The 15,928-nt window shown below is 40.3% G+C and overlaps 1 protein-coding gene across 1 annotated transcript in view; it reads left to right on the top strand.

Moving 5' to 3' along the window:
• Window positions 1-15,166: 15,166 nt before the first annotated feature.
• Window positions 15,167-15,928, top strand: part of IFIH1 (interferon induced with helicase C domain 1) — a 59,680-nt gene continuing 58,918 nt past the window's right edge. Inside the window, exon 1 of the mRNA XM_040229240.1 lies at window positions 15,167-15,692. Within this exon, the coding sequence (XP_040085174.1) occupies window positions 15,237-15,692 (456 nt within the window). The 5' untranslated portion in view covers window positions 15,167-15,236. The remainder of the gene's footprint in view (window positions 15,693-15,928) is intronic.

The raw sequence follows: 15,928 nt of genomic DNA, 5'->3' as shown, positions 1-15,928 counted from the left end.
ACTGCTAGGCTTCAATAAATGAATTTTAAGGGAACATAGTTATCTATAACATAAATCATCTAAAAGGTGAGGAAGAGGAGACACAGTCATAAGTGTCTGCTGCATTGTCATCTTGGTTCCACCCTAGAATTTATTTCATGCTAAAATATATTCACATAGATTTCACGCCATTGCTTTAATTGATAGACATGCAATAATTATCATACTTTCTCCAGAAATTATTCATTGTGTTTTCAACATGAAATAATGAAGGCTCTATATGTGTTAATTTCACAAGGTATAAAAATATGACAGTACAAAGTGAAGTCATCTGGGAATAATTTCATTAAAAGTCCAAAGGTTCAGTTTCTTTCAGCAACTGCCTAAGGTTCATCCTGCTAGGGAGGACAGAGAGCTATAAGCTTCCTAAGTAAGAAAAACCTGAATATTATTTACCATTTATTATTGAAACCAGCCACTTTACAAATTGACCTTATTCAGCTAGGCTTTCAACAGCACAGTTGTCTGTTTTTTGATTCTGGTAATATTAAGTACTCTATTGGCAGAAGCACAAACTCTAAAGCAATTTAATAAACAGTAATACATATATGAAAAGTATCAACAGGGCTCTTCAGAAAGGTGAAGAATGGTAGCTTCTGAATATATATATATATATACTTGGATTGCTAAAGCTCTATTAAGCAATCTGGATTCAACACAGCTTCTTTAGAAATGCTATGTGTAATGTTAATCACAATGTGTGTCTATCACTAATGCTCAGTAAAAGCACCAACACTATAATTCACCTTGGTGAAGTTACCTGTGATTCAGGTAATATTGGAAAAACACCTGTCTTACATTTTATTTTTAAATGTTTATTTATTGTTTAATTTGTTTGGTTGCATTGGGTCTTAGTCGCGGCACACAGAATCTTCACTGTGTCATGCAGGATCTTTCACTGTGACACACAGACTCTCTGGTTGTGGCATGTAAACTTAGTTGTGGTGCATGGGCTTAGTTGCTCCACCACAAGTGGGATCTTAGTTCCCCAACAAGGGGTAGAACCCCACCCCCAATCCCCTGCACTGAAAGGCAGATTCTTAATAACCAACCACCAGGGAAATCCTGTCTTAAATTTTAAATACAGGTTTCATGCTTGTGAATATCAGACCCATATTAACATGAGATCATCACAACACTGACTTTCTAAAAAGATAGAAATGAAATATCATTGATTGATACTTTTGGTTGGTGCTTATCCCTTCAGTCAGGAACTTATATATTATGTGAGTTTGAGTTATCAAAACCTAAAATAATTTGATCAAAACCATAAAAGTGGTCCAATTCTTAAAGAGATCACGGACTGCCTAAAAGTTAAGATCATCTCATTTCCACACATGCATGTGTGAAGATAAGATTGCTGGTGGAAATAAGGCCTGGTAATAAGAATGAATGAAAAGATTAGAATCTTGTTTCCCATAAATGTTTGTTGTTTATATATTTATGAATCTGGTCACACTGCGCAGCTTCTGAGATCGTAGTTCCCAGATCAGAGATTGAGCCAATTGAACTGGGCCCTCAACAGTGAAAGCACAGAGTCCTAAGCACTGGACCACCAGGGAATTCCCCTACGATCTATGTATTTATATAGCACATGATACTTTTCACAGCTATTTTGAAGAATATTATATTTGATATTCACAACAACCTTGTGAAATAAATAGCACCAGTTATTCAATAAATTTTAAGAGGAAACTAAGATAGTAATAAGGTGCATCGTGAATATAGGCACAAACCAAAAAACAGTTACAAAATATTTTTAAAACAAAACATGACCTAACTGATTTTCACGTTTGGAAAATGATAACCCAAAGTGCTCCTGTGGTTTTGAATAAATGGATGAAGTTCCCAGCTTAAGCTTTCTAAGTTGTTTAAAAGCTAAGAATTAAGCTATAAAGCACTTTACTGAGTTCTCCCAAATTAGAAATTAAATAAAAGAAAAAGTTTAGTACACCCCTTGTAAGGTCCCAGAGGATAGGAATTATGACATATGCTAACACAGATGAGGATCCATGATCAGTGATGGTGCAAAAACCACCAGAGTGGGTATAAGAAACTCAATTAATGCACCATCCAAGATCTGCTCAACTTAGTCTATCTCAAACTGTTGCTTTGTTTTCTGGCCTCTACCCATAAAACTCATTTGTTGCCGTGCATGAGTGCTCAGTGGTGTCTGACTCTTTGCGACCCCATGGACTGTAGATTGTCAGGCTCCTCTGTCCATGGAGTTTTCCAGGCAAGAATAATAGAGCTGGTCATCGTTTCCTTCTTCAGGGGATCTTCCCTATCCAAGGATCGAACCCATGTCTTTTGCATCTCTTGCACTGGCTGGAGGCTTCTTTACCAGCTGAGCCAACTAGGGAAGCTCTCTAGTTGTTGGTACATTTATTTATTAAAAATGCAGATGGCATACTCAAAAAGTAATTGAGGGATTATAATAAAGTCACTATTTACAAAGGTGTTGACATAGTTAAGAGACACCAATAAGGGATGATACAGCTCCTCAGTGCAAGCAACAGTGAGAATCAATTACCACACTTAGGCTGTGGGGGCAAGGCAAGGAGGCAGCTACTGAAACCTGGAAAGAGCTGCTGTGTGGAGAGGGCCACCTGACATGACCTTCAGTAGAGGTATGTAAGATACACTGGATAGAAGGGAGTTCCCTGTCTCTCTTCCCTGTCTCCAACCTCCTTTCAGAAATTCCAATGACTGATCTCCATCAAAAGCCAAAGAAAAAGGGAGTTTAGGGACACAACAGCCTCCCAGGGAGTAGTTCAGTATAGGGGAGAGTGGAGCATGAATCTTCAGAGGCAAGTGGAAAAGATAAAAAATGGTGAAGAGAAACAAATTCCATAACGTACATTTAGAATCTTGCCAAAATTTAACAGCTCTTCAATTAGAGACTCAATTTATGTAATTTTTCTGTAAGGCAAAAATCCAGATAAATTGCTTAAAGTTAGTATTTATAGAAAGATTATATTGAATAGTGAATTTCTCTTTCATTAAAAACAAATGCTTGACTGAGCAATTAGGCTATGGAGATGAGACAGAGAATGAAAGAAAACCTAGGTTTTTATTCAACCACCATGATTCCATTACAGACTTGATCCACCCATTACAAGAGGCACTATGGCAACCAGCTCAGAAGAAAGGGGGAGGGGGAGGAGAAAGGAGGATGTAACCTAGCAACAGAATCTTTAGGCCACAGTTTGCTCATAATTGTCAAAATGGTAGTTAGTGATATCAGAAAACATAATTAAATCAAGAGAAAGTATACCAAAAAGGGGTGAGTGGGGATATAGCAAATATTTAGATATGTAGGTAAGAAAGATCAAATAAATATTTAAGTTAAAATTCCTGTATAAAATGTTTTTCTGTATATTATTTTAAATAAATGTACACATAAAGTAAAAACTGTCTAGAAGGAAATAAAAAACTGATTTCTATTAAAAAAGCATGTGCCTAAGATAGAGCTTTTTCTGTATAAATTTGAAAAATTAAATGGTTATAATCTCAACCTTAAGTATTAACTAAGCAAACATGTATCTTCAAGCTTATTATGACTTTATCATAGTTATTCAAGAATGAAAAAGTAGTTCATATTTTTTTTATTTTTTATTTTTTAATGTGTCTATCTATTCATTTGGCTGCATCAGGTCTTAGCTGCCGCACTCAGGATCTTCTGTGGTGCACGAACTTTCTGGTTGTGGCGTGCAGACTTAGTTGCTCCAAGGCATGTGGGAGTTTAGTCCCCTGACAAGGGATCAAACCCACATCCCTTCATTGCAAGGCAGATTCTAAACCACTGGACCACCAAGGAAGTGCCCCCAAATAGTTGATATTTAGATCAATATTGCTATTTCCTTCTGATTGATATTTGAGAAATGTTCATGTAGAACACTATTAGCTGACCACATCATGCAGAAAACAAATTAATACCTATAACAGAATTAGGACAGTTTCCCTTTATTAACTCCATTGATTTCATTCATTCACATACACATTCTGATTTCAAGAGAATATGTTAACTGGTACACTAACTACATTTTCTTATTTTCTAAATTTTTGAAGTTCTGGGATCTGGGGCCAGACTAACTGCCCCTCCCAGGACTTGTTTAGTCACTAAGTCGATCTGACTTTTTTGTGACCCCACGAACTGTAGCCAGCCAGGCTCCTCTGTCCATGAGATTTCCCAGGCAAGAATACTGGAGAGGGTTGCCATTTCCTTCTCCAGGGGATCTTCCTGACCCAGGGATCGAACCTGTGTCTCCTGCATTGCAGGTGGATTCATTACCACTGAGCTATCAAGGAAGCCCAGAACCTACCAAAGGGAATTGTGCATATGTGTTTAGCCACTCAGTTATATCTGACTCTTTGTGGTCTTATGGACAGACTGCATCCTGCCAGGCTTCTCTGTCCATGGGATTCTCCAGGCAAGAGTACTGGAGTGGGGTGCCACCTCCTTCTCCAGGGGATTTTCCCAACCCAGGGACTGAACTTGCATCTCCTGCATTGCAGGCAGATTCTTCACCACTGAGATGCCAGGGAAGCCCTTCCCAGGGGCTAACCAATTATTAAAGAGAGCAAAAGACTCAACATGGTCTTTTGTAGGCAATCTAGGTAATCTAGGGCCTGAACACTGAACTACCACCTCTCTGTGGATCTGTCTTGTCAAGAGGCAGAATCCTCTGCACTAATCTCCCTGGGGCCAGATACCAGGCAACTAGAAGAAACAGCCTCTATGACCCAGAGCCTGCTGAAATTATTCAAACTAGCCAATTCTAACCCTGCTTACTCTGCCTGGCCTGGCCTTTCCCATGGAAACCAAAATGCAGGCTCCACTCATCCTTTTCCTTGGCTCTTTATACCTCCTACTGACCCTGGTGCTTCCCTATGCAGTCTGGTGTGCCCCTGCTATTAGAAACTGTAACCGACTTGGCGATCACCTCCTGATCTGTTATCCTCATCCTATTGCAATAACAATAAAACCTACATTTTAAAACAATTGGTTCCAGTCATTATTGTCTGTTTTAACTCTTGAAGGAACTGTGCAGTAAATATTTCAGATGGATAATTGACTCCAAGTTCATTTACTGGTTGTGTGACACTGGGCAGAATAATACAACTCTATGAATCTCAGTCTACTTTTGCAAAATAGTGAAATTCTCTACTACTAGAAAAATTAGTCCTCTTACTGTTTTCTGTTTTTATAAAATATAATACTTCGTACTAAATTATCTTCCCATTGGGAAATATAGATAATTTCCCTTTTCTTTTATCTGGCAAAAAATCTATAATTGTACCTATAGTTTTTTTGACTCGAGACCAGCCGAATCAGTTGTGATGCAATTAAGATTTGATAGTAAAGTCCCCACAAGGTGGCAGCAGAGGCATCACCATCAGCAGCCAGTTGCTGTACAGAAGAGCCTAAGGAAGGAAGCAAGGGAAGTGAATGGTATGCCTACAGCTGAAAGTCTAGGATTCGGTGCTGCTTTGAGTGTGTCGGCTCCACATAGGAGAAGCTGGGTCATTGAGCTTCCAGGGAACTTAATAGGCCAAAGGAAGTGTTTGGCCCCACCTAAGACCCTGGGTCAGCTTTTAGAATTTCATTTTGTGAGGAAGTTCAGGTTTTTTTCTACAGTTCTACAAATACTAAATGTGGTGTTCTACAAATATTAAATGAAAATACTATTCTTAATTCCTAATTAATGGCACACAGCACATTCCTGTGCATGTAAGCAGTCTATTCCTGAAAAACAAAACATTTCTGAGATATAGAAAATTAGTTAACACTCATAGACCATGTTTGCATCCTGATTAACATTAATCTATCTATTAAAATCATAAATTCTTTAAGTATTTTAAATAGATCATTTGTAGTAACAAAATAATTTGGACTACTCTTTCATTAAAATTTTAAAAATCTCCCACATAGTACAATATATCCCTCTTGCGATTTTTACTGCATTTGAGGGAGAAAGAATCAATGAAATGGAACCCTCTGATTAAGTTCTAAGATTGTGTACCAGTTCTGAGGGGTGGGAAAGACCATGCAAACCCCCTAGAACTGTTGGATCTTTACACCCTCAACACAAATGTGCAAATAGACACACAAATGCAGGACTCGGATACACCTGTTCTCATTAGGAATTCAGGAGAAAAACTAAATTATTGTAGGTGTATTCAGGAATTATTCTATTTAAAATGTTATAAAATTTAATTTTCCCAGCTGAGGCTTAAAAAAGGGATGCTCTGCTTCTTGTTTCAGTTTTCACCTTACAAACGAGCGTCCTATTCAACACATGTTCAGCATTAATGTTTCATCATTTTGCACATTTGTTGGTGATTTCACTGTTTGAAATGACCCCAAGCATAGTCCTGAAGTGTAACCTGGCATATCCAAGCACTGGAAGGCTGTGATGTGCCTCAAAGAGAAATATGTGATATGCTTTTATTCAGGTGAGTTACTGTATTGTTGACCCTGAGTATAATATTAGTGACTTAACAACATATATTAAGTAAGGGGTCTTTAAAGAGAAACACACAGAAAACAAGGTTATGTGTTAATTGATTTTAGAAATATTATGACCTCAGGAACCTAATTCTATACTTCCCCAGGGGTAGTGGTTCAGTATTCGTGAATTCAATGTGACTTTATAGCGGACAATGAGACTTCATTGTACTCTCCATTGGTGCTATGCTAGTAGAGGCCCTAATCCTTAGTTCTCAAGTCTGGCTGGAGACTAGTATCACAAGTGGAATTGAAAAGAGAAATAACTGACAATAAAGTTTCAGTCGTGGAGATTCTGATGCAATGGATAATTGTATATATGTCTACCTGTGAGTCAAATATATAGCGAGGCTTGAGAGCAACTTTCTAGCTGACTTTGCCACACAACAAGGAACTGAGTGGCTGCTCTGGTACTTCCTATTGGGGATTCTCTGGGAGGGCAATGTGTGTGCTCGGATAAGGAAAGCATCTAAAAGACAAATTTTTCTAGCCAGCCTTGGGTTATTTTTGAAATAAAATGGCTTAAGCTCCTATTAAAAAAATGCCTTAAAAATCAGAATTTTTAAGTGTTTTGAGCAGGTATCACTTTATTTTAGGGGAGGTGAACACAGCCAAGTTCTAGCCAATGAGCTATATAAAAAAAATTTTGGGTGAGACTCCTGGGGCTTTTTTCTTAGAAAACGCAAGTGGGAGAAACTCTGTTTCATCTTGTTACAACCTGCTTTGAACTGGAGTTGTAGGAAGAAATGATGTGGGGAGCTGTAGCAGTCATTTTGCAACTGTGAAAGAGAAGACAAGAAAATTATAGGGCACACCCAGAGTTCTGACCTCAATGAATTATTGGCTCTTCCTATTAAGTGTGAAAAGTCAATTCCCTGTTTCTGGCCCACATTTACTCAGCGTCATCTTTACCTCGCAGCTGGAAGCATGCCTACTGAAATGGCCCTCCTATCCTGCAGAGCATGGTGAAGTCTGGCACAGTTCATAAGATATTTGACAAATTATATAGGGCTTATGCTCTCATTGTCTCCCCTGCATGGAATTCTCAATCTATGCTCCCTCTCTCATTTTCTACAGGTACACTTTTCTATGTAGCTCTGCTCCACCATATGGGGCCACTGCTGCTGCTAAGTCACTTCAGTCATGTCCAACTCTGTGCGACCCCATAGACGGCAGCCCACCAGTCTCCCTGTCCCTGAGATTCTCCAGGCAAGGACACTGGAGTGGGTTGCCATTTCCTTCTCCAATGCAGGAAAGTGAAAAGTGAAAGTGACGTCGCTCAGTTGTGTCCGACCCTCAGCGACCCCATGGACTGTGGCCTTCCAGGCTCCTCCATCCATGGGATTTTCCAGGCAAGAGTACTGGAGTGGGGTGCCATTGACTTCTCCCTACCTCTCCTTAATTACCAAAGCAACACAATATAAACCTATTACATGTGGAAGACCTGCATAGGCAGACTTTCATGGAAGATCTGGGTCTGTAGCCCTCCAGGCTCCTCTGTCCATGAGGATTCTCCAGGCAAGAATACTAGAGTGGGTTGCCATGCCCTCCTCCAGGGGATCTTCCCAACCAAGGGATCAAATCCAGGTCTCCCGCATTGCAGGTGGATTCTTTACCATCTGAGCCACCAGGGAAGCCCAGACCTGGGACTACTGTAGGTCAGTACAGCAAATGAAATGCAGGAATGAACTTGTCATATTCTGGCCATCTCTACCATCAGGAATCTCTCACAGATTCTCCCTTTGGAATGTCAATACGATCTACCTCTGGTGATCTCTTCCTTGGAGATCTCTTCCTTCCAGCAAAGACCATCTCAGTTCACCCTCTAATTAACAGATGTTGAGTGTGTATATATATGTGCACACATATGCATTTACACATACATTTATACAATTAAAAAATGGTAGGAAATATATTAATAATGCCTACCTCTTGGTGATGGAATTATAAGTAATTCATATAACAGTCTTCAATATGATGTGATTTTCCCCCTAAAATTTCTACAGCAAATATAAACTATTTTTAAATAAAAATTAATTTTATTAAAATATTCAATTCAGGAACAAATCATCTGGACAGCACATGTCTGGCAATAGGCTCTGAAATATATTCAGGTTCCATGTGTTAATATACTGACATTTGTCACAAAGCAATAATAGCACTAGTAATTTGAAAGTTCAACTTCCAAAATCTAAAAGCTGCATTCCACTTTCCTCCTGGAGACCTCTCCCATTTCACCTCCACACCTTCATTCTTGTTAATACTCCTCTTCAAATGTATCACAGCCTTTTATTGACTATGCCAAAGCCTTTGACTGTGTGGATCACAACAAACAGTGGAAAATTCTTAAAGAAATGGGAATACCAGACCACCTTACCTGACTCCTAAGAATGCAGGTCAAGAAGCAAGAGTTAGAACTGGACATGGAACAACAGACTGCTTCCAAATCGGAAAAGGAGTAAGTTAAGGTTGTATATTGTTACCCTGCTTATTTAACTTATATGCAGAGTACATCATGAGAAATGCTGGGCTGGATGAAGTACAAGCTAGAATCAAGATTGCCAGGAGAAATATCAAGAACCTGAGATATTAAACTCAACATTCAGAAAACTAAGATCATGGCAGATTGTTGAGCTTTAAGCCAACTTTTTCACTCTTCTCTTTCACCTTCATTAAGAGGCTTTTTAGTTCTTCTCTCTTTCTGCCATAAGGGTGGTGTCATCCCATCATTTCATGGCATACAGATGGGGAAACAATGGAAACAGTGAGAGGCTTTATTTTGGGGGCTCCAGAATCATTGCAGAGGGTGATTGCAGCCATGAAATTAAAAGATGCTTCCTCCTTGGAAGAAACATTATGACCAATCTAGTCTAGACAGCATATTAAAAAGCAGAGACATTACTTTGCCAACAAAGTTCCATATAATCAAAGCTATGGTTTTTCCAGTAGTCATATATGGATGTGAGAGTTGGACTATAAAGAAAGCTGGGTGCCAAAGAATTGATGCTTTTGACCTGTGGTGTTGGAGAAGACTCTTGAGAGTCCCTTGGACTACAAGGAGATCCAACCAGTCCATCCTAAAGGAGATCAGTCCTGAATGTTCATTGAAATGATTGATGCTGAAGCTGAAACTTCAATACTTTGGCCACCTGATGTGAAGAACTGACTCACTAGAAAAAACCCTGATGCTGGGAAAGATTGAAGGCAGGAGGAGAAGGGGACGACAGAAGATGAGATGGTTGGATATCACCGACTCAATGGACATGAGTTTGAGTAAGCTCCGGGAGTTGGTGATGGACAGGGAAGCCTGGTGTGCTATAGTCCACGAGGTCACAAAGAATCAGACACGACTGACTGACTGAACTGAACTAGCCCTTAGGAGGCTCTCTAGAGCTGAGGTCAAGTACTTTATTCTTGATCCCTATCAGCTAAAATCTTTGAACATGAACCCCCTAATATATATATAAATATACATTTTCTTTACATGTACAATTATGGCATACCGTAAAATACAAACGAAAACTTAAAAGTAAGGGATGAGATAAGCATGAAACAAGATTTTTAAAAGTAATTGATATAATCTAGCGAAGTCGGACATGACTGAGCAACTTCACTTTCACTTTTCACTCTCATGCATTGGAGAAGGAAATGGCAACCCATCCAGTGTCCTTACCTGGAGAATCCCAGGACAGAAGAGCCTGGTGGGCTGCCGTCTATGGGGTTGCACAGAGTCGAACATGACTGAAGTGACTTAGCAGCAGCAGCAGCAGCAGTGCATTAATAATGAAAATAATTTGTAATTGACAATGCTTTATTTTTTAAATCTTAGTGTAACTCTCTTATTTAGCAATTCAGAAATCTGGTTGGATTTATCTCAATATTTGATTTCAATAATTCATTTTACAGCAATAACTCCTGTCTCTGTCCCTATTTGAAGACTTTGTCATCTGTATAAGAGCAGAAGAGAAATAAAAATATGTAACTAGCTGTATGGTGCGTGCTGCGATTCATGGGGTCGCAAAGAGTTGGAGATGACTGAGCGACTAAACTGAACTGAACTGAACTGAATGGCATGGGTAGTAAGCAATTAAAACAGCCACTCTTCAGTGAGAATGGACCCAGGCTGAGACTGCTAACCCCACAGTGCCCATCAGCTAAATGTCAACCAGGATTTCAAGGAAAAGACAAGGCACTCTACCAACATTTGACTGTAGCTTGCTCTTGAACATTTATTGTAAAATAAAAGAAGCCCAGTCAATCTATGCCTTTGAGGCAAAGGTGTTGTTTTACAGATGTGCAAATATGCAAGTAAAATTTTAAAAGGACTTAAGCTATGGAAGAAGAATTTAGAAAGAAATGGATGTTTGGAAAATGTATCTCTGACTCCTGATACTTTTGCCCAAATATTTGTGTTGAAAAGCTTTCAAAAGTGCACACTTTATTAAAACTAAAACTTTAAAACTGAATTTTTGAAAATAATTGGGAAATGGTTATCATGACCTAGTAAACTTAGTTTTTTTTTTCTATTTTCAACTTATTTATATTTTTGAAATACAAACAGTATCCTTTCAAACTTTTCTGCTGCATCAACCTATCAGCTTCTGCTTCTTACAGAAAGGGATACTGTGTAAAAACTCAGTTAGATGGCCAGTTATTATATAATGTTTATGCATATAACTAAGTTGTTTCCTCTATGAATTGTGTATTATTTGAGTGCTAGCACTATCTCTTACTCATTATTTGTCCAAAAAAATTGCTGGCAGTCAAGTATAGGGTATGTGTAACATGCCAGGATTAGGGCTAAGTGCTTACAACAACCTTTTAACATAGTACAGATATCATCATTATTCTCATTTTACAACTGAGAAATTTGAGGTTATTTTCCTGACGTGACACAGCAATTAAGAGGCAATGGTACCCCACTCCAGTACTCTTGCCTAGAAAATCCCATAGACGGAGGAGCCTGGTAGGCTGCAGCCCATGGGGTTGCTAAGAGACACGACTGAGCGACTTCACTTTCACTTTTCACTTTCATGCATTGGAGAAGGAAATGGCAACCCACTCCAGTGTTCTTGCCTGGAGAATCCCAGGGACGGGGGAGCCTGGTGGGCTGCTGTTTATGGGGTCGCACAGAGTCGGACACGACTGAAGTGACTTAGCAGCAGCAGCTGAGATGTAAATCCTGATCTTCTGAGCTCACAGTCTCTAAGCATAATCACAACCCTATTCTGCCAGTGGAAGGGCATCTAACTTTCAATTACACAGAGTAGGATCTTTCTTGATACAATTTAGTAAACAATGAAAAAAACAGAATGACAATTCTAGAAGTATTTCCTCATCAAATTAAATTGTTGTCATTTTCTTTGGAAAAGGCATGACTGCCATGTGTGGCCATTAAATTGTAGTTCTAGTTTGTTGAAGACATGGCAGTTTTGACTTTTCTTAAAACTCAAATGGTAAGGTGGTTAACAGCAAGAACTTGTTATCTAGTATCTTTCTGAGTGACTATTTAAAAAAACAAAATGCTAAAAGATGACTTTTAAAACTGATAGAGATGGAAATATTTCTTTTGCCTTTAAAAAGAAAGGGCAGCTCAAGAGAAAAGGAAAAGATATAGGTCAGTATGATTTCCTACCTCAAAGGAGAAAGGAAACAGAAACTTACATTTAGAAGCAATGAGGAGGATGATAAATGAAAATTATTTGAAGAAACTTGACATAGAAAATCTCTATTAAAACAAAAAGGAGAAAATAAATGAAACCATGCTGTAAAAACACAGAAGAAAAAGGATACATTTTGAGAGATTAGATTCCTTGTACCCCAACTTCTTTCCTTCAGCAATGGCCCAATCAAGACTATGGTAGATGCCTAAAAATAGAGGTTTCTTTCTATTTTCCATCAAAATCAGTTCTCATCACTCAATCTTCATCCAGCAAGGCGACACTTCCCTGAGAGTGAATATGTATTATTATTGATGGGCATTATGTGATGCTAACGGTGAGGGTGAGGAGAGGGTATCTATATGGAAAAGCACCCGTGAAACTGCAATGTGCATTATTATTTAGATGTTACCAAAGTCCTCATGCACATTGTATATTTTCTGGTTATTATTTATTTCCCATCTTCCTCCTCCCATTAGAATGCGACGTCCATAAAAATAGGAACGTTATTAGGTTTTATAAACTGACCCTGGTGCAGCACTGGTCACAGAGTAAGTTCTGAATAATTATTTTTTTAAGTGATTGAATGAATGAATGACATAATCTAAATGCCAAACACTTAAACCACTTTTGATCGTCTTTCACCAGGACAGCAATTTCATGGCATTAAGAAGATGACATTATTTCTCTGTATTTAATCAGCAACCTCTTTTTATTCCCCAATGTTTGAAACTAAAGGACTAAAGATGAGTACCATGGGACACAATGTTTTTTGGTTTGTTTGTTTGTTTTTGCTTTGAAATACTGAATACAACCTGCAAGCAACTAAAGGGCGGGGGGCGAGGGGAGGCGGACCTTAACAGTCCTAACAGATAATTTTGTATACACATAACTAAGCATATAATGTGTTTATCTTCTACCTACAAGATAAACTTCCCAAAGTAACTAAAGATATGGTACTATTTTATGAAGAGACAGTAAAGAAAAGCATAAACCAGGCTCACTTGTAAGCTCAACGTTCTACTTCACTTCAGCAACTTTCACTATGTGTTTTGACATTAAGCCAGTTGCTAGAGTCAAGGCAAATAAAATTCCCATTCAGGTGGGAAATCAGTAAGGGCCTACATATATGCAGAGTACTGTAGTGGTCCTGTGTAAATAAGTCTTTTCTTTAAGCATATTACAATTCCTGGGGAGGAAAAAGCTATTACTAGCTACATAATGTAGTTAGTAACTAAACTAAGAAAACAGCTATAACGTCTTGAATTGGGTATTTTCTATCCTCGAGTAAACAAAGATTCTGTATTTCTCTTACCCAGTGCAAAACACCACCAAACTTCTCTGGCCTATTCAAACTTAATTGAATGTGCATTGTTAACCCATGTCCACGGGATTCTCCAGGTAAGAATCCCAGAGTGGGTTGCCATTTCCTTCTACAGGGGATCTTCCCGACCCAGGGATCTTCCCCACCGAGGGTCTCTTGCATCTCCTGAATTGGCAGGTGGATTCTTTACCACTGCACCACCTGGGAAGCCCACCAACTGATGACATTGCCTAAATATATCTTTTCAGTAGCCTAAATGACCCCTTCCACCTCCATATAATTCTGGACCACGAGGTTCTCATTATGAAGAAGATACACTACCACCCATAGTCACCCAGGGCTGCAGAATGCCAGAGTGAGTAGCAACTCGAAGGACTCACATTTATGTGGCTTCTGTACTTAACCAAAGCTGCCATTTTTCAGTGTGGGTGTCTTTTTTTTTTTCCCTCATGACATAGACAAATGTTGATGTTTACTACAAGTTGGTACATTAGTTGCTAATTAAGTTCCTGGCTGCTTCAGCCAAAACTTGCTGTATTGAATCCAAGAAAAGAATGGCAGCTACATCAAAAATAAGTTGTTGGGGATTTTGTTTGTTTTATTAAAGGAACGTTGTATAGTAAAGAATACGGGGAACTTTCATACTGGGAGATGGAAAACCTTCAGTCTTGGTTTCCTCCTAAACTGAGTTGGTAGTTCAAGTCCTTCCGCGTCTGTCACCAGGCCTTGGTCAAAGCCAAATAAACAGTACAATCTACTGGTGAAGTAATAAAGTTGATTAACCGTTTATCATTACTTGATCTTTTTCATACCCACGCACAAATTCCCAGAGGAGAGTTACTTCTTGGAGACCCACAGGAGGGCAGGTTTATCCTGGAAAGAGCTCACTTCACCCTGGGGGGCTACATATCTCCGAAGCGATGTCTTCTTAGTGTCATCTCTCTGCTTGTCCCTGTAATCTCACACTCGGGCGGGGCTGGGGGCTGCCTGCGTTCGCCAGTCAAGCCTAATAACTTTCTGATGACATCAGGGGCTGTGGCAGTCTCCCTTCACCTCTGGGCTGGGAAGTCCCCAATCACGCTTGCACGCCCTCCAGATCTTAGCTGACAAGGGGTGGTGCGAGACAGCCGCGGGGAGGGAAGTCTGAATTTTCAGGCCGAACCCTGCAAAGTCGACAAAATACCCGCTGGCATTGCTGAAGCGCTGCCGTCTTACTCCGCGGAAGAGAGAATTCGCTTTCCGTTTCTGTTTCCCACAGGGCCAAAGGACTGTCCTTACCAGAACCGACCAAAAGGTGGCTCCTCCCCGACCAAACAGACACTCCCCGCCCAGCGGATTACGTGTGGAAAGTCCTGAAGAAGAGAATCGAAACAGAAACCGAAGTCAGGCCAACTATATAACCGCCTGGCGGAGGGTTGGCCTCGAAACTCCCACCCGAGTGAGCAGAGCCGGCGCCCTGGTCCCCGGCTCCCGCGAGCGCCCGCCGCCGCCGCCGCCGTGTCCTGCGCACCTGCCCACCTGCCCAGGTGCCACCGCGCCCCCGCGCGCCCGCCCGGGGGTCCTGCAGGCAACCCCGTCGCCAGGTGCGTTGCTGCAGGCCCTGCGGCTCCGAAGCAGCAGCGAAGACACCTATCATTCGCTGAGTTGAGAACAACTTTTCCGTCTACCTGGGAGAATCTTTTCCCACCTCTGAAGAAGAAAGATGTCGTCGGATGGGAGTTTCGCAGACAAGAATTTCTGCTATCTCATTTCGTGTTTCAGGGCCAGAGTGAAAAGGTACATCCAGGTGGAACCAGTATTGGACTACCTGACTTTTCTATCTCCAGAAGTGAAAGAGCATATTCAGAGGACGGCCGCCACCACTGGGGACATTCAGGCAGCTGATCTGCTTCTGAACACCTTGGAGAGGGGGAACTGGCCGCCCGGCTGGGCTAGGATGTTCGTAGAGGCCCTCCAGCAAGCAGGCAACCCCTTAGCCGCCTGCTACGTGAACCCAGAGCTCACGGACTTGCCTTCTCCATCGTCTGAGAACGCTCACGATGAGTGTCTCCAACTGGTGAACCTTCTTCAGCCCACACTGGTGGACAAGCTTCTGGTTGCAGATGTCTTGGATAAATGTGTGGAGGAGCAACTGTTGACAATTGAAGACAGAAATCGGGTAGGTGTCAGTTCAAATGGAGCTAGACTTAAAGGCAGATGTTGCTACTTAGGGTTGTTCCTCCATTTGCCCCATTCCAAATGTTTTTTGACATCTTTGGGTAAATTTGGTTCCCTCCTTCCTTGAGACTGTCTAGGGTTTTAAAAACATAATTTTGCAAATTTAAAACAAAACAGCTATTTTTTCTAATTCTTTAACTGAAATGAGCTAAAGAAGGAAGAACTCTAGAAAAATAA

Source organism: Oryx dammah, unplaced genomic scaffold, assembly GCF_014754425.2.
Source record: "Oryx dammah isolate SB20612 unplaced genomic scaffold, SCBI_Odam_1.1 HiC_scaffold_27, whole genome shotgun sequence".
Lineage (NCBI taxonomy): Eukaryota > Metazoa > Chordata > Mammalia > Artiodactyla > Bovidae > Oryx > Oryx dammah.
This window is presented reverse-complemented; position numbering and strand designations above follow the sequence as displayed.